This window comes from Stegodyphus dumicola, chromosome 2 (genome assembly GCF_044657685.1).
Source record: "Stegodyphus dumicola isolate Sdum_Otavi_A_Nest chromosome 2, ASM4465768v1".
NCBI classification, from domain to species: Eukaryota; Metazoa; Arthropoda; class Arachnida; order Araneae; family Eresidae; genus Stegodyphus; species Stegodyphus dumicola.
This window is the reverse complement of record NC_140769.1, coordinates 46,255,264-46,279,163: the sequence shown is the minus strand read 5'-3', so window position 1 is coordinate 46,279,163 and position 23,900 is coordinate 46,255,264. Positions and strand designations below refer to the sequence as shown.

Below are 23,900 nucleotides of genomic sequence, written 5' to 3'. Positions count from 1 at the left end.
GAAACATTAACGTAAGCAATTTTTCCTTTTAATTTAATATTTTCATACACTGAGATAATACTGATGAAATATTTGGAAAACTTCTACTTATGAAGCTAAGTGTAACACAAATTTTGTGGGATAAAGAAAAGTTTCCTCACAGTTAGGAAATACCCACTGAAATTGCTAGTAAGAAAACACACTTTTTCTGCCTTTTAAATGCATCATTAAGTTGCTTCATTGTTATTATTATAAAACAATAATAAGCGCAAATATTTATTTGTAAGTTGATTAGGAAAAATAAGAATTTCGGGTCTTGAAAGCAAACTTCTAGACTTAAACATAATTGAATATTAACAATATAAATATAAACAAAAATAAAATGTAAAATTATTTGTTTCTGTCTTGACATGTCTGATGTCAACGCATGTTTTTGAATTTGTAATAATTATAACCACACTTCTTAAAATGAAAGTGATTTTGTTTCTCAGTTATTGAAACGGAAGCTTGTATCGTATTTTACATATAAATATCATCAATGGAAAACGAAAAATCTGATTAAATCCTGCCGAAAACTCATGTTGATCAACTGTTATCTTTGGCGAACAAGTCTTAATTACTTTTAAATATACCCTGCGCCTGGTAAAAGGAAAATAAAATTTTAACTGATTTTTCAATAAGTAAATGACTTAGATGAGTAAAGAATGCAAAAACAAATATTTCATGTGATTAAAAAGCCACTTCAAAACCAAAAAGAATTTTAAAAAGTAGTAATCTTTGAAAATTTAAATAAATGCATGAGCAGCTAGTGGAACACTCAGACTGTATTTTGAAATCTAATTTAAAATCGAAATAATCATTCATTTATCTGTACCATCTTAGTGGGAGAAAATGACAAACTGCTAAATGACTCTGTTTTTATTTCTCATGCATTATTTCTTTTAACAATTTAATAAAAATTATTTACTTTCCCATGGCAGTAAAAACTGATAATTGATATAAAATTAAATGAAATGTTACCTGTTTCTATTAACTGATATTGTAGTTAAATTATCATTTTCTCAACATTTTTAAAACATTACCTCTCAGATTTTTAGCTCCTTCGGTATGCTATATTTATTAATATTTCTGTTTTTATTAAACTTACCTGATTCTTTATTTCGCAGTTCGAATTTCGCTTCAATCCAAATAAAATTCGAAAATATTTTCTGATTTTTTTTTTTTTTTTTTTTTTTTAATTTTTGTAGTTTTTATAAATTTTTCGAAAACATTTTTGAACTATAACCTATAAAAGTTTCACTATCTCCTTAAAGTAGATGTATTTCTGGGCATACGGCAAAAAATAATTTTTTTTTATTAAAAATTTCCAAAGATATACGTGAATTTATATTTCGGCGAGTTTTGAAATTTGGCGTATTTGTTATATACAATAATAACGCACTTAGTTAAAATTACTTGAAAGAATGAACGATGCAATTTTATTTCCGCTCTTGCACAGTGAGAAAAGGTAAAAGAAAATAAGTTACTATAAATTAAGAATTTCACCAAGTGAATTATTGTTTGTGCAAACTGAAAAAACGTGTACCAAAATTAACTTTTGAATTCCTCAGTAAGTTTCTCAGAAGATTTACAAAATTTCATATACGAGCATAATTTGAGCCGTAGAATCGAAATATGAAAAAAATCTGATGTGTACACCACATGACTTCCTTGTACGGAATATTAAATGATACCCATTTCTTCTTGCATTTCGTTTAAACTTATTGGATTGAATTAAACCTAATTGGCCGACAGCGCATAAACCACAATAGAATAAATGCATTCTTTAAAATTCACTCGATTTGTTTACCATAGCGACACTCTGGCGCTAGGTTCACTTAACAATATTATATTTCGTTCATATTATAACTCAGAATGCACAAAATTTATATCATTTGAAGAATTATCTAATCGTTGCCACATGTTCTATTCAAATACTATAATAAAGCTAGAACGATGTATAAAAGAAATTAAGCAAGCAAAATAAAAAAAGAAACAGTTTTTCCCAGACGATTTAGTATTTCTCATTCAATTAATTCAGTTCTTACTTCACGACAAGGCAAAAATACATAAAAACCCAAAATATCTGTATTAAAAATTACGAAGTAAATCTTAAACACTTATTTTCTCGAAAAAATTCCAAAAATGATTAAGCATGATTTAATTCGCAATAATAAATGAAGGCGTTATCTTTGTTGTTGCGAAGCTACGTTTCTCTAAATTGTAAACAAATCCACTACTCTGCTGTTTCAAATGTAAACAAGCAATGGCCGCCATCAGAAAAATTATTAGGTTTAGCGTCACTTAAACAATTTTAAAATTATTGATAATTCTAAAAATATTGCATACAGATTTACTAAAGGCATAAAAATCTTAACCGGAAGATAAGAACAACATAATTCAATCATTTTTAAAGCAAAGAAATGTACAATTCACAAACATATAAGAGTAAAGAAACTGAGATCACTGAGCCGGGTAACATATTGGATATATATATAAATATATTTAGATACGTTTGGTGCGACCGATTGCAACCAAAATACGAGGTGCACATCTAACTGTTATAGCAGTGCTATATACAAAATTTCAACGTTCTGAGGCTACTCGTTTTTGAGTTATGCGAGATACATACGTATGTACGTTTGTACAGACGCCACGAAAACATTCTCTTCAGAATTCATTTTAAAGCAGTTTTATAATTCTTTGGAGGAAAAGCGTCTTTTATTCTGTCCTTAAGTACAGATATCACGCAAATACATCTTTAAATTGCATTCGAAAGCGGTCAAAATGGACATTTTTGTTGAAAATGCTGCCTGAAACATTTCGCGATTACAATACTTCCTTTTTACTTCGTACAAGGAAGTAAAAACAGCGTATGTTATTTCATATTTCAGAAAAATTAAAAATGCAAATCAGAAAAAGTCTGATTTTGTGTCAAAATACCTATGTTAGAGCAATGCTATATATAAATCTAATGTATATTCTCAGTCGTGCTTTCAAGACATGAAAAACGCAAGTTGAATTTCGTCAGTCGCCCACTGAAACGGTACATACATAAAAGTCATTTTTCCCGCAGTGTGTACTTTTGTGTAAAATGTACGTTAAATGTACCCATATTAGGATGTAAAATTCTGCTTTTTATTCTTAGTTAATATTTCAGAGCTTTCATTTTCTTTTTTTTTTTAATGCCCATTTATTTATTTCTTACCCCAGGTTTATATTGCATACTTTCTTAAATGTCATTCGCTTTTCAAAAACTGAAAAAGAAATTGCTTCAAAAAGCACATATTCTGTTCGAACTGTTCTGTTTCATGTTCGAACGAAATTCAAAATGCATTATGCACGAAGTAGGATTCCCTTGTTGACATCTTTTATGGAAAATGCGAACACTTCTACGATTTACTGATTCATTCATTTATTTGAAAATGTTTATAAATGTGGCTTTCGCAGGTTTTCAGGTACAGCCTTCAGAAATTTTCGCAGGTTTTCTTGCATGCCCGTGAATATTATATAAATCGTGGTTGTTAAAACTGATCACAGAAGAAACAGACGAATAAAGAAAAACATTTTCTTGAAATTCATCAGTGATCGAAACTGAGCAGTGTATTTCTCAGAATCATGTATCCATGTTTTATATGCAGAAACAAAATGTGCATAATTAGATCAAGCTTATTCTACAGCGGAATGGTTTAAAGAACCAGTGTATTAGTAAACTACCACGTTGTGAAACTCTGTAGCTGAATGTTCTGACTGAAAAAGGTTTTAGCTATCTAATCGCATTTAAGTAGGTACATCTTAATCATTTTTCGACCAATTAATCATTAAAAATAATGTACCATAAATATCCATAAATTCCTAACATCATACTATCATTCTTACCGGCAAAATTTATGAGGATTTATGGTCTCTAAAGCACAGTCAGTCACGAAAACGTAACATTGCTCTAAAATGTAACATCGCCCTAAATCATGCTTCCAACATTGTTTTGGTGAATTCAAATTCTCATTCAATAGTGCATCTCAAATTTTCAGGAATTCCCACCCCCATTATTTTTTTAAAAATATTTTATCACAGGCTAATGTTAGACATTATATTACGTGATTTAAATAGAACAAAGCACACTAGGGTTGGCTACTTAAGAAAAGGGATGCTTTCCTGAAGGACATTCTAAGGAAAATTGCCTCTAATTCACGTTGCACATAGAGATAACCATGAAAGCGAGAAATCCAGCTAGCCAGTTCGCCTGAGGCTGGAACTGCCAGTATTCGGCACTTTTAATCACTTGACCACTGGCGGAACCTAATGTAAGACTGTTCCTTATTTTGAAGCAACAAAAATGAAAAATCTAAATTTTTATCTTATGTCCTGAAAATGGCGCATTTTATCTAAATCGAATATGAATGTCAAAACAATTGTGTTTTACTAAATTCGAAAGTGACATCAGGAATTTTTATGATACATATGCTAGTATTGGCTCATATCTTTCTGTCGTTGTATTAGTATCGGTTTATACTTTTGTGCCAGTTGTTGAAAACTTTGATACTTCTATAAATATACAACTGATTCTTGTTCTCTGACTTCTCCAATAATGGTTGACATACTTCATCATAATCCCATAAATTTACATACTTTGCTGTTTCGACAAACATGAAATTTGTAGGTCGTTTTTCTATATTTTATTTTATCTTGAACGGAGACAGAGAAAGGTGTCATGCAAAAGTATTATTAAGCAGAAGACATACCTCATTATTCTTAAAATCAGACACTTTTCAGATACTTAGAAGCCTTTTTTTTTTTTTTTCAAAACAGTAATTTTACTAATTCATGGTATTGGACAGCTATTGACAATACGTCAAATGCTAGAGTGATTGATACGTTAACGAAAAACGTAAGTTTACTAAAAATCAGTATCTTATATTATTTCGATGGAAAATTATTTGAAAATTAACCTACTCTCGGCAAATATAATATATTTTTTAATTTACTTCCTTTCTATAACAAATATAGATCGAAATCTCCAACTAACCTTGAGACTCGCCAACATCATCGCATTCTCCGTAAAACAGCATATTTAATTCTTGGTCATGCAAACAAGCCGCATGGCGCATCTGGCATTCATTTTGGTACGTAACTCCATCGTTTGCACAGACGGTCTCAGACACCTGGGGGCAGTCGGTAGGGCAGACACAACGTCCATTCTCACATCTAGCGCCGTATTTGCAGTGCACGTGCTGACACAAATCTACAGAAATAATTTAAAACATGTACGAAGCTGTATGTACATTTAGAAAATAAACCAAATAATATCATGGACTGAAAGCACAATTTAACGATTTGCTCACTTACCACATGGTCCTTTAGATACAACCATCACATATTGTGCTTTCCTACAAGCCGCCACTCTCATCTCACATTCATTTTGGTAAGTAACTTCATCAGTGCCACATATAAGAGCCTCTACCTAGTCAGAAAAATCTCTATATTCTTAGGAAATTGAGACAGTAAACTCAATACTTTGAAAAAGTTATAAAGAGGTTGTAAAATACAAAGGAAACACTATGCTTAAACTACTAATTTTTCTTTTCTTCTGCAGTAAATTATAAAAACAACTAGTACTTTTTTGTAAGATTATTTTACATATATTTTCAAAGTTAGTGTTAAATAGAAGATTTTAGTTATGTTTGTAAAATGTAGTTCGTAGTCACGGAAAATGAGTGACATGACTAAAAAAAAGGACAGATTGTTCGTGCCCAAATTGCTAGTGTATATGTAATTCCAGTAGTAGTTGTTGTGGATACCGAGGGATACTCTGCCTAAAATCATGATAGTATACATATCTTTCGAAAATATCGTATGCGAGACACAGTTTTGGGAGAGAAACGAAACTTACTGACAGAGCCGGAAAGACGTTAAAGAGATTGCTACCTCAAAAAGAAAAACGATATTACGAAAAAAGTGACTTGAGCTTAATTATATATTTACAAAGCCCAGTTTTAACATATACAATGCGAAGGAAACCACAGAAGCGAAGTATTTACCGCATAAATGCTATATCAAAATTTTATGTTTCACAAATAACTGCAAATTAGAAACCGCAGTGGTACCAGGAACATGAATCTTGAAATGTTGATCAACGAAAAAAAAGATGGTTTCAGACAAATCAATCGTCATATTATTTCCTACTCCAAGAGGAGTTTATGGGTGGCACACAGCAGCATTCTTGTCTGCATTCCTACAGTAAAATATGGTGGAGATTCACCTAGGCTTTGGGCCGTTATCATTATTCCAATTATCTAATAAGTCCAATTAAACAATCGCATCCATTCAATGGGCAGCAATGCTTTCCTGCGGTCAACTCCATTTTTCAGAATAATAATAACACCTTTCACTAAAGTCGAATTTTTCAGTTGTACTTTGCAGAATATGAAGATCAAATTTCATATTTTCCATGCTTTCCACAATCAATTGGAATAATAATAACTTAAATATTTTTGACTTAAATATCATGCAAACACACGATCTGTACTAGAATTATAGTGAGATCCCGCTTTACTCTCTTAGCAACTCTGAAAGAATGGGAGAGTTTCTGATAAATGAAAGTGTAAAAACCTGTTAACCGTTCTTCATAACTTCTATGCCTGCCAAAATGATTTCAAGCTGTTTTGGACATAAAACATTTCACACGATATTAACGTCTACACTGTCTTATTTTTAGGTGTTCCATTATTTTGAAAAATCCTTTCCTATTAACAGATGTTATCCAGTGCGTTTCACAACCAGTTTTAAAGGTTTTAATTTCGCCCAGCTCTGAAAATGTCCATTAAGTAATAGAGTATCATACAAGTTTCTAACCTGTTATTTTATGTTAATTTCCTTTTCTATCAGCCTCGTTTCCATTTCCCTGCCAGAATGTAAATTTCTAGCTCATGTGATGTTCATATTAGGTAGTAAGAAGAAAGTATTTAAAGGAAGGTCCTGAAGGGTGAAATCTGCCTGTTTGCGTGTTCTGTCTGCTTTAAGGCCACGTTGCTAATTTTGATTCTCTAGGGATCAATATTCTGTAGCGTTGAGTTATTCTTGCCATTAGGCTTGCTAACGCCGACTTCGTCAGAGCCAGCTTGCGCGCTATGCTCTGAAGCCGTTAGACTATACTTATAGTAATTTTAATTTATCTGCTATCTTTATTTCAAGCCCAAACTATTGGCTTCTGTAAGCACAAATCGGTACCGACTATTAAACGTTATTTGGATTAATAAGAGGTGCCTGCCTTTACACACTTTCTCTGTCTCTGTGGTACTTGCAAGGCATTGTGAAAACTCACCAGTTGTCTTTCAGGACTCTGGTCTAATTTCATGCTTCGTATAAGAGCCAGACCATATTAAGTTATTCATTAAGATTATTCCCAAATAGAATCAAGTATAGAACAGATTCTCCAGGTTTTTAAATCTCATTTTATGGAGTATGTAGTATACATTCATAATAGGTTTTAAAATCAATGCAATCAGAGTTAGGTTTTCATTATTTATATTATTCAATATTTTTATTCATTATTACTCTTTTAAATTTCGATATTATACAATTTTTGCGTTCGCTATAGAACCAAACATTACAAAGGACAGTTCCATGAAGATTTATTTAATGCAAATATTACTTCCTTACGTGTTAATATTATGGAAATTATGTACACGTTATTATCTATCGAAATTTACCATCTGAAAACAATTAGCATGAACTTCCGGACGTAACAGCGTTTAAATTCATAAGCTATTTTAACATGGAATCACTGGATGTTAAATCTTAATTTTTCTCTTTGAGGAATTACATGAGCTTTAAGGACGTTCTTGAAATACAGTTCATACGGACTGATCAATTCGAAATATCAAAAACTGAATCGCTATTGAAAATTAAATCCGAATAATGTGATATAGAGAGAAGCTACGCCTGAAAAGTAGAATAGGTGGCAAGTCCGCTTAACATTGAGTAAATGGGTATCTGGGTAATTTGGCAAGATATAACCCAGTTGACAACAGTTTTGGTGACTTTTTGTTATGTTTTAGCTACGTCGGTTTTGTTACGGTTTGATTACGTCACCAAATTTTGCGAGAAATCAATAAAAGTCGCCAAATTTGTCTTTGACCCATCTGGGTCCGATCCCTGTATCACTATAATAGGTATTGTAATTTAATAAATGCAATTGATCACTATATTAGCTGTAACCGTAATTCGACCCTCATATTACTTTCCATTAATTTTGAGAAGCAAAAAGTACTAGAAATACTTTCGGCGGTCGGTTGAAAACTATATAAGGCCGGAGAGAAAGCATCTTCTCTCAGTTATTTAATTATTGTTGTTGCGAGTTGTTAGTTCAGCGTGAGATCGGAGATATTTCCAGAAGGCGCTCAAGTCCGGAACGGCCGCTTTTGTTTGTTGGAAGAGTTCAGGATTTGTAGGTATGGTACTTGAAAGTAGGTATGCGGTAGGAGTAGGGGAAAAGACTCTGCATCATTTCCGGTTCGTGCTTTGTGAGTGTAGCTAGCGTTTCGTTAGCACGAATATAATATTTATCATTCTTATTTTTATTGATTGTCTGCTCTTTTTTTAATTTTGATTACCTAATTTTAAAAATTCTACGTTAAATTTAAATAAGATCTGGAAAGAAATAATACTTGTTCTTTATACAAAATGGAATTAAAACTAAATTGTTCTTTCACAAGTGAATACAATACTCTTTTTGTATATGGAAAGGAATTTTAAAGCTCCATCAAAATATATCACACTAAAACACATTATTTATTTTGTGTAGCAGATTAAAAGAAAATTAAATAATTATGCTTTGTTGTTATAATATTAGCGGTAAATATTATAAATATAAAAAATTTACAGTTACAATTTTCTACATTACCTCAAGTAAATAAAAACTTTATAGTTACTTATTGTAACTTCATGTATTACTCAGTTACTTTACTGAAATAAGAGTTCTAGTAAATATTAGATATCGTTGAAATAAACAATACTATGTAATTTCGACAAAACATTATGCTTTAAGAAAATTTTAAAATAGCAAACAATGCGTACAATTTTACATTTCACAAACAACTTTCTCTTCGAAGTGTTATTTTTGTTTCATGAAATGATAAAATTTAATCTGTCCTTAAACAAAATGTACAATAAGACACAGAGCATAAAAATACGCAGTGAAACTCCTTCCACAGTTTAGCTATAAGCCTGCGAGCATATCTCTAAGTGCCCACTAAAAGACATTTGGCATTGTTTAAAAAATTCAAATAAAATTTTGTTATAGGTTTATAAAAATCATTTCGTTGATAGGAGTAATGACTATTAATTAGCAATACAAATGATGTACAGCAAAACTTTAATTGTCATTTGATTAATCTCTACATTTAAAGCTTCACTTTAAAATCCAAGTTGCAATCATTATTAACGCAAAATTACAGATATAAAATCATCAGAAGGGGAAAAAAACGAATGATAAAGTTTGATTTTGTAACCTGAAGTGGATCTGAATTTTTCTGAACAATAGCTCATTTTTTATAGGATGTATACATGATTAGAGAAAAGAAATCATTGGATAATTAGTATTAATAAAGCATTAAAAGTCACAGAAAAGGCCCTCAAGGTGGAGTAATAATAATAAAATAGTCATTAGAAGTATATTTCTGGATGATAAAATTCATTTTGGAGGATTGGGAGCATTTTACTGTAAGGATGATGTGTTTAAATTTATTAGTTTCATTATCTAGAAGAACTCGAGGCACTGTTAAATGTGAATCCTTTCCCAGAACCAAATAAATAATTTAATACAAACATTGATAATGATAATATTAGTAAAACGTAGAAGCTAAACGATCGTGCTGAATACAAGTTATACAGAAACTTTCTCCAGGGACATGAAAATTTGGCTGCTGACAATTTGCAGCTGAGCAGAATGTCTCATGACAATTGCTTTCTATGCTCCTGCTCAGAGATAATTGAGCATTTTTGTTTTTGCTTTTCTTAGACAGAAAGTGGGGGGGGGGGATAAGGTTGGTGTTATTATGGAATCTGTTCCTATTGATCGTCGTATTACTAGCAAGTATAGTGTTTGATTTTTAAATAAAAATCTAAAGTTGAAATATTCTTATCTTTTTTCCTGCTCTGTCTATTTTCCTCAGCAATATTCATATTTCCTTTAATTAGAATCTATACTATTACTGCTAGGAATGATAGAGCTATATTCTTTGACGAATGTATATGTTTTCTACTATAACCAGCGTTCTCAAGACAGCTTCAAAAATCTCTCTTGAGAGACCGCTTGAGACCGTCAATATATACCGTTTAAGATCACTTTACTATCCAAGGCTGTAGGTTCGACTCCTATGTATGTCTTGGCTAGCTACGTTGCCTTTCCTTCTTTCTCTTCGCCTGTGTGATATCAGTCCCCACTCTGGACAGCATTTTCGGCTATGAAATGGCAAAATAAATGCTTGATGGATTTGGCCATTTCTGACGAAAGCTTAATGAGCAAATGTTTGGCCATTGGACAGAGGAAAAAACGAATAGAATGTTCTAAAAAATGGCAGACTTTAGAATCATATAAAATGACGTCAGAGAGAAGTTCCTTGTAGCCTGCATTTGAACGGACTTGAACCAGTCATATCTTAAATGCTCTTTTGCTTATGTACTTCTTTTCCACCATTATCCAAGCATGAACAGGCAAGAAAATTTTAAGAATTATTTCTGCTTTCGAAGTTGCAAAGTTCTGGCACTTCTTTTCTAGATGTTGGAATATCTGTTTGAATAATTTGTGAGCAAGACGGCCAAAAGATTTCTATCCCTCAGGTTCAAAAGTTTACTTCTTCGATAGTTTACCACTTACCTGCAAGTTAATACATAATTTTTTTCAAATTAAAAACTTCCCTCACTAAACTAGCCGATCCGCGCAAATGCATGCATTGCACGGTCGATAGAGCAAGCTCTGCTTGTATCTCGTCTGATATAGATCTTAAATATTTTAAGAATTTTTCAAGCAAAATAATTTTGATAAAAAATCTAATCGGCTCTGGAAACGACAGAGAACCACTCAAAAGTCCAGTTTTTTTTTTTTTCTTCAGGTTCATTACTTTTCAAGGAGTTAATCTTTCCACTTTTTGATATTCTTGACTTGAGAGTATTTTTGAAAGTATTTGAGATTTTAATCAACTTAAATTAAAATATAACTGCTGTTCAATTTTCTACCAAGATTTTTAATTTTGAGAAAGAAATTCATAAATTTAGAAGATAGCAAAAAAGGAGCGTTTAAAGCGGGAACCGAACCATTGGATTACACAGAATTAAGAGCTATATTAACCAGTTTCCGAAAGGAAACAGAATAGCTCGTTTCCTACCATATAATCAATTTAACCTTCTGCATTGGTAATGGACTGCTAACAGCTTATCCCTGATGATTCATTGCTTCAAGTAACAGTCCTAAGGGTATGAATTCATATCATTCTCTTCGCAAGCTTCTCTAGGAAACACAAGCTTGCAGTGCTTCACATCAATATCCATCACAGTTAGATGAGATTTCCTTATCTTTATAAGCGCCAGTAGTCAGTTTCAAATTTTAAATGGAATAAGTAACTAACTGGAATCCTGATCGGCGTTCATGATTCTAAATATACAGCTGCAGACTTGATTCCTTTCATCCTTTAATCTTTTTTTCAAAAATTTGCTGTTGAAACAAATGTTACTCTATTCATGGCCCTTGGTTAATAACAGACAACAAATGTATGTTTAAACTCATTAATGCAATATCGTGTTTTTGAATACTGCATTAAGTTTTTCAAACTGACTGCGAGTCAGTTTTCTTGAGAAACATGAGTTAATAAATTAAAAAAGTTACAAATATTACAAATTTATTTTTTATGTCTGTTAGATTTGTCTTGACTAAGTAATTAAATTTCACTGAAATAAGAAGCTCTTTCTATGCATATTAGATCTGAGAAATGTCTTTGTTCCTTTTTTATTTTTCTATTTGCTTTTAACCTTTCAATAATTTATTATTACTCATTAGATTAGATAAATTAATATAATTCTTAGCTGTAGGGGATACTAAATAATATTAACTTTTGATTATTAATTACGGGGTTTATAATTGTTTGCCATATAATAATTAATTAAATTAGATAAAGTAAATTAATGATGATTCGCCTTTTTGATCGTTATAAAGATTCCTGAATAAAAACAAATTACTAACAGGGTTATTATGCAAAACATAAGCCATCTTCCTTTGAAAATTATTTTCATCCAATATTCAGGAGAGTTCATATAAAGTATTCCTAAATCAAATATCTAAGTAAATACTGCATAATACATGGAATCGAAAACTTTCATGAATAATTAGGCAGGAAGAAGTTATATTAAAATAAATTTTAATATTAAAACTTCACCTTTATGCAGGACTGAGGGCAAACACATTTTCCGTTTCCTCTACCATCACTCTCGCACACAGCATAGTATTCGCACCGTTTATTCTCGCAACCAGCTGAAAAAGACAAATACACTTCAATATGTGATAAACAAAACTATTCTTTCGCTATGTATTATATCTGAGACATATTCTGGATTTATAAAAAGCAATAACATCACTGTTAACGTAATCTTTTACATCGAAAATTCGTTGATTTGAAAGGATGAGATTATCATAACTTGCAACTTCTGAAAACATTTATACACGAGTTTCTTGTTTTCTTGATTACTGTATTACAGAATAATGTTTAGCTTAAATTAAATATTCACACAAATCTATCTTTTGTGCCTTTTTAAAATTATTTTAGCTACTTTTCTCCAGAATGTTTATTAGTCCTATTCAAAATAAATTAAATATTTTTGAAATGTAACAGTTTTGTATGAAACATAAAGTTATAAAAAAATTACAAAATAATATGATAACGAAAACGTTTGAATAAATCGACATTTTGCGTTGAATAAACTACATAAAGTTTGTTTTGTATTCAGTTTATTTAAAAAAAAAAAATGCTGAGCAGCAAATATTCTTTGTTTCAATTCATTATGTGAATGTACAACGTGTGATTTTACTGAAGCTTCAAAAGTGGAGAATATTTTTAATTTAAATAAATTTTTCATACATAAGTAATAATAATCTCTTGTACTTGTTTTTCATCTCCATAATGTAGAAATTCAATGAAATAAAATAACTCTTTGAACTTAAATAATTGTAACAATTGAGAAATAGAGTGAAACATTTACGAAATTAAGGAAAATTTTAAAACTTTACCGTAGAAGTTCGAATTGTTTCATTATTTTAATCCGTTGCAGTATAGAATTTTACAATTTTTAATGAATATTACTTATCATTCACTTCTTCTCATAAAACAATATAAATTATCGGACAACAAACTTTTCTTTTTCTTTCCTCTCTACTGTATCCTACCAGAGCATAAGCAATATTATACACCACAAATCTGTTGATGCTACCGTGGGAACATATGATAGAAGGGATATTTATTATCACTGAATGTCATTCCTAAGGGCCCGAGTTTAATTCCAACCTAAATCCTCTCGAGAAGTTGGTGGTAATGGCAGAAATGTGGGTTATCCTCAAACTGCTTCTCGAACTGCCACCACGGTTGTTCTTCCTCGGAATTACATCTAGGCAGAAAATTTAGCAGTTATGAAAGCCCGGCGATACCTAATTATGCCTAGGTGAATGGATACTTGCTGGCCTTGCTTCAACCTGTGGAAATATATGGCCGTCCAGACGAGATAGTTGTTAGTGACTCTGGCTGCCGTACCAAAGAGCTCGCTTTCGTTAGCAAGTTACGGCGATACCTAATATTCCTAGACAGATGCATAGATGAATGCCTTGTTTGAACCTATACCTGAGAGAATATATGAAGCTAGCTCATCGAAATAGACATCGAAAAGTATCAACCATGATTCAAGGCTTTAAACCATTCGTTCGTCGCCCTCTTTGCCACGGTGCTTGAGAAACGGGTTATCATAACGTTTGGAACAGGTTCCAAATACCGGAGAAGACATGGATGTTTATAAATGTGTAGTGTCTTTGTATTGAAAATATCGGCAAGCTAAAAGTCCGCGTGAGTGACTGATGATAGGTGAAGAAGGATAGGTGTTAGAACCTCCCCTATCCAGAGATTATTGATGAATTTAAGTAAATTCCAAGGTCTAGATGGCGATACAATAGCTACTGTATTGAGGACAGAGGCTGCAAAGAACCATGCCAGAGCACGAAACCTAAAGCATAATATATAAAACACAATAATAAAACATAAATATATATAAAATATACATAATGCATATATGAGAACAGAAAGCATGAATAAAAGCACTGAGTCACGCACACATACTCCGCACAAACGAAATCATACTAGATGAGACATACAAGTTTGCACAAAGAAATGCCTTGTTCAGTGAACTTGACAAATGCTCTGTCCAAGAGCTGATATTGAATCCAGGATCTTGCAGATTTTGGTGACTACGGTCATTTGTAACCAGGATACGTTTGTATGCTGCCGTATTGTTGGTGATCGCAAATACAGACATCAGTATAGATGATGCTATGCCTTTCGTAATAATACCATGTCCGGCGCTAGGGAAAAGACGCATAGGAGACGTTCCACCAGGCTTCCCGAAAGTTCTCACTCAAAAGTGGGACGAAGCTAGGTAAAATCTATTATCACCTAACAGATATATAAGGTCTTGGTCAATGATGAGAATTACGATTTCCTACGTGGTACTGTTGGATGCGTGAACATAATCTAGACTATGTTCAGATCATGATTATTCACAAACTCCTTGGCAAATGATTAGATGCAGATATCGAGGCGAAGTGGGATGGAGGACACTCGGACCCGTTCCCTCGAGGTGACCACTCTCGAAATTGGGCGCGGAAGATAGCTAAAGTCGGGCTGTAACCTATATGGAGCTCAAGGATTTTGCCAATGACAGACGCATTTTACTCCTTGCCGCGATGAATGTCGTGGCTTGTGCTGACGATTTTCAGATGAGTGGGATTGGTGAGATTGGTAACAACAACATTAAGAGTAGTGATCCTATGTAAATATATCGCAGAGTTTTAAACTTTTAAATTTAGCATTAAATTAATGTCTAAATTTTACTTATGTTAATTACATTGCGCATTAGGTTTAAAATTCTATCTGTAGTGCATAATTAAACTAAATCATAAATTCTCTATATTAAAGCGATACAGAATTTTCCGCTTAAAGATTATTGCAACATTTAGTAAATTCATGAAAATTAGAGACTTAATTTACATTTGCATAATATGCACATATTTTCATTCGTATAACATAAACAGATTAGAGATTATTAAAATTTTATATGTAATGTAATCAATACTTTTTTTTTAAATATTTATAAATGTGTATGGCCTTGAAATTCTTATAAAGATACGTGAATTTGCGCTATAATTCCAGAGCTAAAACTGTCCTTAAGTTTTTATAAAACTTTTAGGAAATTTCCTGAAGAAAATTACTACACTGAAACTATGGAAAACTATATATAGATTGATGGTTAAATTTTCAGATCATTTGAGGTACACAGCAGGCAGAATTTCATACACAGAGTTGCTACCTCTAGAAGCCACAACAGCTGTGATGCGGCTGGGCATCCAGTCAAACTGTTGGGTGAGAGATCTGGAGAACATGCTGGCCAGAGCATCATAACATAACATAACATAACATTTTGGCTGCTCTGCTCCACGTGACTCCGTAGGTCCGTACTACAGATCCAACTTTCCCTCGGGACCAGGTGCGCAGGTTCAACATCCGCACTGACCCTTCATAGGGGCTGGCGCACCACCTGGAATTCACCAGGCAGCACTGGTCGTTAATTTGCTACCTGCCAGTCGCGCAGGTGAGCCCGTCGCAGTGGGTTGTTACCCAGCAAACCGGGGGGGCTGTCACCCCTGGCTTCCAAAGCAGTAACGCTCAGGACATGCCAGACCCCGCGACCGGCCAATGAGTCACCTTTCCCAGGACCTTCAGAACCACCAAGTTCATAATGTGTATACCCCTGTGACCGAGACTGCCCAAGTACAGATCCTAGCCAGTAGCTTAGCAGAGTTCTCTACGTCGATCCCCCGGGAGCCAGAACACCCTTTGTATCGAGGAAGCTCATGACAGCATGGGCAACTTGCGGCCGTGAGTTATTTTATTGAAGAATGGAGTCATGCCGGTCTCCAAAATAGGGCATAACCGCCAGTCTTAACACGTCAGAAATATAACGGCGGTTTTCCATATTGCCGGTTATGCGAACAAGACGTGATCATGATGCCTACGCTATGATAACCCATATCAGCACCTCAAGGACTGGGGGGCCCTTATGACCTTAACAAATGCAAGTTGGGAATCTTCGTTAGTGTCTCCACACACGGATACACATATCACGATGCTGTATGGATATCCGGGATCCGAAAGGAGGACGTGGTACCACATCTGTGTCCAGTGTCATAGTTCGTTGCACCACTGCAGACACGCCTGTAATGTCAAGTGAACCCGTATAACAGTGGTCACAGCCATAACAGCCCTTGATATTGCAGATGTCATCGCGGACAGCCGCTTAGCCGATATAGTGATTATTAACACTGACTGCCATACCAGTGCGCAGGTTTGAATCCCAAAGAACACATAGATGTTGTATAGCGTATAGTGTCTGTAGGCAAACAGTCACTCAGAATACATGACGAGCTAAAAGTCCTGTCGAAAGGTTGATATTGGAGAAAGAGGGCTGGCCGACCCGCAGAGTTCCACCTCGGCATATTCTTTTTCAAAATTGAGGCAGAAGCTTAACAGTCAGCATCACCGGGTGGTACCTAATATATAATTACGAAAATGAACATATGACAGTTTTGCTTCAGCATACATGTCCGTGCAAACATATTTTTCCTACACACAAGCCTAACACATGTCCTACAGACAAGTTCTTGACTCGGCTTACATGATGTGAAGGCCGAGAGGGCACCATATCTGTCCTCTCGGAGGTTAGTGGCCTGAAGCAGCTGATACGTTGCAGGCGTTCAATAATTTCCTCCTAGATCCATCGATTCCAGATTCGCGTGCAAGTCACGGGATTTCGACCAACACGAGCAGCAATTTCGCAAGACTATAAACGGCAGTCCCGATAAACCACTATCTTGTCACTGTTGTTAGGAATCTCTTGTTAGGAATTTCCGACATCTCTTGTTAGGAATTTCTCCTTCTTACACGAGGCATTATACACCTTTACGTCGTTACACAAACAACCGGAATCAAAATGCGATTTCCAAATGAAAAACGCGTTCTGTAATTTATACATAGTGTAGATGGCGTTGATCGTACCTGCTTTGGGTGCATGCGCTGAAATACTAATTGCATATCTCAGCAAATGTTCAGGCAAATTTGACGTTTGTCGTATGAAGCTTTCATGATGTAGCAATTTTTATGGTCAGTCGTGCATTTTCCTACATTTAATGGCATATATATTTTTTTTCTCTCAGAGAAATTTTACAGGTGTGATGTACAGTAATTCTGAAATTTTAAATCTTTGATTTCACTTCTGCTGCTGTAAAAAATATATTATTTTTCTTACAAGTATATACATATGTTCAGAGGGAATTTCAAAACATGAATGTCGTAAATTAACATAGAAATAAAGTTTCAGGTAGACTTACTGCATAAACCAACGTATGCGACAGCTATTTCGGATTTCTGTTCACATGCTTCCCTGCGTAGTTTGCAGTTATTTGTGTATGATATACCATCAGTGCCGCATACGGGTTCAAACTCCTCAGCGCATGTTGGACATTCGCATGATGGAAACCCACCTTTGACTACACACAGAGCACCGTAAGAGCAATGATACTGATAACAAGGTCCTCTTTCCCCTAAAAAGAATATAAAATACAATATAAATCACCCGGAAAATAAAACTGAAGGAACAATAAATCCTAAAAAAATGTATTCTCCATCTTCACTCTCATTATGTACTGAGTCGTTGCTAAAATGTTAAAACAAGACTATCAATGAATTGCAAAAATATTATTATTGCAAGATTAGTAATTAGTAAATATTAATACGCAAAACATTGATATAGGGAACGAGTTTCATAATCATGCATATTACAGTGTTAATTCAAATTATACTAATTATTTCATAGAATAATTAACAATCTGAAAAAAAATAAATATACAAACATAGAATTATTTAGAAATTATTTATAGTCTAAATCAATGTGTCATTCCATTTTATTCTTAAATTTGATGAGAATTGAATAATTTTCATCACACAAAGGGAAAGCGAAAAAGTAAGTTAGCATCCAAAAGAGAGGGAAGAGATTTCGATGATTAACGATGTTTAAATTAATCCGATGTTACATTCCGCTAAGAGAAACCAGATTTTTTTTCCGAAAGGAAAATATGATCTGTCTTCTGTAATAGTACGTTCAGTGTTCGTTTATTGAGAGAAAGTGATGATTATTATGAAGAAAAAGCTACATTTTCTTTGAAACACTACTAAGATATTGCTTAGTTCAATAAAAAACTGAAATTATCTAGAAAACTTACTTAAAACACTGAAATAATTACAATACCATTGTTCAACACATCTCCGTGTATTTCAATACACTTATGCCAGTCCTTGACAAGCGCAATGGTATTGCAACAACTCTATGCTCCCTAGCCATTCATGTACTGTCGCCAGAACCTCATTGTCATCTAAAAATTTCGTTTCACTCAGACGTGTAGCCAGCTGTCACGCCTATAATGATATGCTTGAAGAAATGCTTTCCCAGGAGCGTCAAATCGATGAGAAAGTTCTCAACAAGCACAGATACATCCTTCTTTTATTCAAAACATACCTTGCATAACTCTGTGAAACTTCAGCCCATAGTGAGATCTGATAGGTTGATTTAATATTAATATATTATAGTGATGACATTTGTTTCTTTGTGATGTTTAGGTGTTCGCGTATCATGTTCTCCGTGTCTGCAATGTCGTCTTACATGAGTACCGAATGCAGGCAAGGAGAATCCTTTGCACTTCTGATTCAGATCTTTATCTCCATTTCTATCTTTTTATCCACTATATCCATCTATAACCGTAATAAATTTTCATCCAACGATGAATTATTATAGGTTTGACTCCGTTGCTTAGTAAAATTCTTAGAACACTTCACTGAACTCTCACAATTTTGTAAGAACACCTCCATCATGACGAGCTGCTTACCGTGTTCCTGTGCTTGACGCTGGCATGCTAACACCATCTACGAGCAGTCACTGTCATGCATATTCGACACGACAATGATACCTATCGGATATGCTATTATAGTCGTGTCGACTGATACCATTACCGACATAATTTTGAATACAACTATTCCGTTTTCCTGTTGTACAATCTAATACATGCAATATAATTTAACTGAGAAAATTTAACTGTTTTAAAATAAAGGATTCTCGCAATGTAATAATTTATTGGAATCTTCTTCTACAACAATAGTAATATCATTCCCTTAAACGCATGTTACCCTTAGTCGTACTAAAAATTTCATTTCAGATTTTTTGAATGGGGTTACAATTACTTCAAGGAAATATTAAATCTGCAGTTTTGGAAAGTTTAAACAGTTCAGCATTACTTAAAAAAAAACTATATTTTGTTATGAAATTCTCGATCTGTAAACCAGACAATCTTATGATTATGTCTGTAATCACAAATTCTTCAATATATCATAGAATTTAATTCTGCGATATACAGACGAATTCCAGTTCAGTCCTGTGTGAATATATCACAGAATTTCATATCTTTCTCTATCTGAAAATTAAATTTCTGAATCACTTTTCTAAATTGCAAAAACGAAGGTTATAAGCTTAAAAGTACATACTGCTTATTCGATCTTTTTTGATGGAATCTTTCGATAAATGGCTTTCATCCCTCTCAGTATATTTTAGGCGTAAAACACCTCCATCATGACGAGCTGCTTACCGTGTTCCTGTGCTTGATTCTGGCATGCTAACACCATCTACGAGCAGTCACTGTCATGCATATTCGACACGACAATGATACCTATCGGATATGCTATTATAGTCGTGTCGACTGATACCATTACCGACATAATTTTGAATACAACTATTCCGTTTTCCTGTTGTAAACAAACAATTTCAGTGTTTTCATTAACTGATTAATATCCAACAACTTAACTGCATTTTCCCCTCCCGTTTCTCTCCAGTATTACCTGAATCTTTCATACATTCTTAAAATTAATATTTGTGTGTGTATGCGATTATGGCAAAGCCTCGAGGGCTATCTGCCTAAGGGGAGGGATGCCTTCGTGGAAGACTTTCTAAAGGAAACTGGCTCGTATACACGTTACACATGAGGAAAACCACGAAAACACCCATGCAGCCAGCCCGTTCGAAGGATTCGAACCTCGGACCGCACTACCAGTGTTCAGCGACTTTACCGCTCGGCCGCTGGTGGCCAAATTAATATTTGAAAGTCAGAGCTATATTTTGCAAATTTGAAAATACTCAGTATCAATTAGAAATTTAATTTTACAGTAAAGACATTTATGCTTTAAGAATTCGAATTTTATTCTATATTAAAACAACTTCAGTGGTTTTATAATATCATATTACTTTCATTTAATTCTTAGTTAGGTTTAAATAGTGATATACTTCAATTAGAAACTAAATAATAATTAATTAGTAATTTCGTTTTATTTTAAAAATCTATTACGTTTGTAAAGAATAAGATTTTTTTAAATTCTTAGAATACCTAATTATTCTCACATAGCCATATGCAAAAGCTGGTTTAAATATCATTCATACAAAAAAGTTAAAAAAAATAAGAATTTTCTCATGAACATAATTTATATAAAAGATACTCGTATTAGATAAATTAACATTATCATAATTTAGGTAAATGATAAAGATAATTTGTTTTATTTATAAAATTTACCAGTTGAAATATTAAATTATTATTTACTAAATAATTAAAATAAAATATTAGTTACTTATATTTAACTATAATAAGTAATATAGTTATAATATTTATTTGTCAAACGGTCGGATAACTTATTCAAGCATTTCATTTAAATTAGTGTCTAGTAAATAAATTAAATTCGATAGAAAATTTTATACGAATAAATTACATTAAATAAATTAGGAAATATTTGTGCACATAACAATTTTATGTGCATTTTTTACCGTATAATTTTTATATTTACAGTAAAATTAGATCTCTAATTATTCAAAAAAAAACTAAATCCCATTTCTGCGCATCTCCATCTTTACTATACTCTAGAAGAAATACTCCGCAGGAAGCTTTTTCCGAAACATCCCACTAGGTTACATGAATGAAATTGACAGAAAATAATATAAAAATTGCAATAAAAATTTCAAATCCAATTTCTTTAAAATCGACTGTCTGTAGAGATTGCATCTTTATCGAGGAAAGTTATGGTAACAGGAACTGGCATGTCAGTTCTTGGACAAGATTAAATAAAGAAACTGTTGCTTTATTTTTTATTTCTTATATTGTATAAAACCACAGTTATTCGTAAACGGGGAAAATACGACCAGAAATACGTGAAAATTCATGAAATTATTTTCTTTAGTTTCGGTCAGTATACTGAGATATACATCCAAATATATAATAATAAAATTCACACAGAAATAAGTTCAAACATAAAACTGACATAGTTTATACTTGTTTTTGATTTTTTACAACAAGTTTTATTTCAGCACTTGCGCACTTAAATAACACATATTTAAACTCATGATTAAAGAACACAATATGCTTGTGTTATTTAGTAAACATATTAGTAAACTGGGCAGCGAATTATGTATCGACTTCACTATGTCTTATGTAAGTTTGATTCTAAATTTTTAAACGCTTGTTAAATACTCTTCCGTTAAGCTTTAGTATCTAGAGAAATATTATACACATATCATGTTTATAAGTACTTATGGTGAAACCAAATATCAATAAATGAAACTTCAAACCTAAGGAGGGCCAAGAGTTATCGTATACTTGCAAAAGTCCTTCCTCTCATATCAAGCAAACTTTATTGCATGTAACTAAATATTATGTCGTCCTATGATTAACATTTAACTTCAAACTATATTAAGAGGTCATGACTATAAACATTTTTAGAAAAACTATAAACTTAAACTATAAACATCCTTAATTTAGATTCTATTCCAAGTAGAATAAAAGTAAATGATGTATAATAAAAGTATTCCTTTGATAAAAGTATTCCTTCACTTTCTTCCTTTGATAGCAAAATTTTCTTCACTCTTTTTTGTAGAGTTTTTTGTAGAGAACTTTTACCCCTTGCTTTAAATGGTGTACGTATTACCGAGAAAGAATATTCTTGTCTGAAAAGTTTAATTATATTTCTGAAGAGAATCGCTTCTTTAAATTCATTGCATTTCCTCAATAATTTTGTTCAGCATCACGCTAGAGGTGTTGTTTATTGATATTTAACTTCCACAAACAACTGTACCTTGTTTGCACTTCCTGCAACTTACACGTAAAATATTTCCATCACTGTATTATAAGTATATAATCACAAATAATATGTGTGTTAGTTAAATAACAATAGTTTCTGTTGCAATTTATACTGATCAGGCATATGCATCTACATGTTATTAATTTGAACGTATTCGTGCAGTGAGCTGAAACACGTTTAAGCATTGTATTGATCATAAATAATATATGGTTCTAGGATAGCTATTCTCTCTTTGTCCCTCGTAAAATCATAAAAAAGTTATTCTGAAGTATAACCATAACGACAGTCCTGCGCTCTACAAGATTTCAGTCTTCTGTATTAATAATGGCCTTACGGAACTTAACTCTCAACTGTTATTTAATTGTGTAACCGTAACTATTACTCAATTGTGTTTCAGAGCTTGAGAAGCGCTAGTTAGCTTCAGAGGTAAGGTTCTTAGAGAAATCGTCATTATAACATTTTTATTATATAAAATGTAATGCCTGCTAAAGAATGTGAGGAAAAAAAGTGATACTAAAATTTTTCCTTACACTTGCTTCGAAAACAGTTCAACGCTTTATTAACTCATATCAACGGGTGGAAGCAGAACGTTGTTATCTAGCCTTTTTATTTTGATATCACCTATCGATGAGGGAGTGATTGTCACGAATTGAGAACTTGGCTTGATCTCAAGAGAAATTATCCGAATGACCAGCTCTCTCTCTCCTGGTTCTGTTCCCAACAGATAAATGTGGTGATTGCATAGGAATTTTCGAGACTTTTCCGATGTAAGTAAATACGGATGAATGTTTTTGAAACATCCTTCATGAAGGCATCTCTGTCCTTATGAAAGGTCCTTAAAATTCCATTCTTTTTTCATTAAGTAGTATTATAAAAATGAACAGCTTTTGTCTGAAAAATATACTGAGAAAATATAATCAGTCATTTAAAATATTTTCGTTTAACTATACGAAAATGCAGGTTTATTAAGAATTAAAACCAGCTTCCATTTAACTTGTAAGTTCAAACATCTCTTCATATGGAGGGTTGTCTGAACATGAAGTGTCATAGCTAACGTTTCGTGACGCCCTTTAGTAACATCAGCATGGTAAGTTTTTGTAAGTTCTATGTGAATTTTGCTACTAATTATTATAACAAACTAAATATTGGCTTTTTTGTGGCAATATGACTTTTAGTCATTAAGTTCCAGAATTCAATCAATCAGTAATATTTATTTTCATCAAACACTGAAATTTTTCTGTAGCTCGAAAATACTGACACGATTTCAAACATTCATCCTTCCTCAGTTTTTTCCACCTTAATTTTTTTTTTTCTTAATTTTTTTTCTCTTGCATTTTTTTTTCCTTAAAAGTTTTT

General features: G+C 32.8%; 1 protein-coding gene across 1 annotated transcript in view; it reads right to left on the bottom strand.

Moving 5' to 3' along the window:
- The window catches only part of LOC118200141 (agrin-like), a 565,036-nt gene that overhangs the window by 230,853 nt on the left and 310,283 nt on the right, over window positions 1-23,900 (bottom strand). Inside the window, exons 7-10 of the mRNA XM_085810645.1 lie at window positions 17,711-17,923; window positions 12,447-12,541; window positions 5,365-5,479; window positions 5,045-5,260 (exon numbers count right to left, since the gene is read on the bottom strand). Coding sequence (XP_085666771.1) covers window positions 5,045-5,260; window positions 5,365-5,479; window positions 12,447-12,541; window positions 17,711-17,923 — 639 coding nt within the window. The remainder of the gene's footprint in view (window positions 1-5,044; window positions 5,261-5,364; window positions 5,480-12,446; window positions 12,542-17,710; window positions 17,924-23,900) is intronic.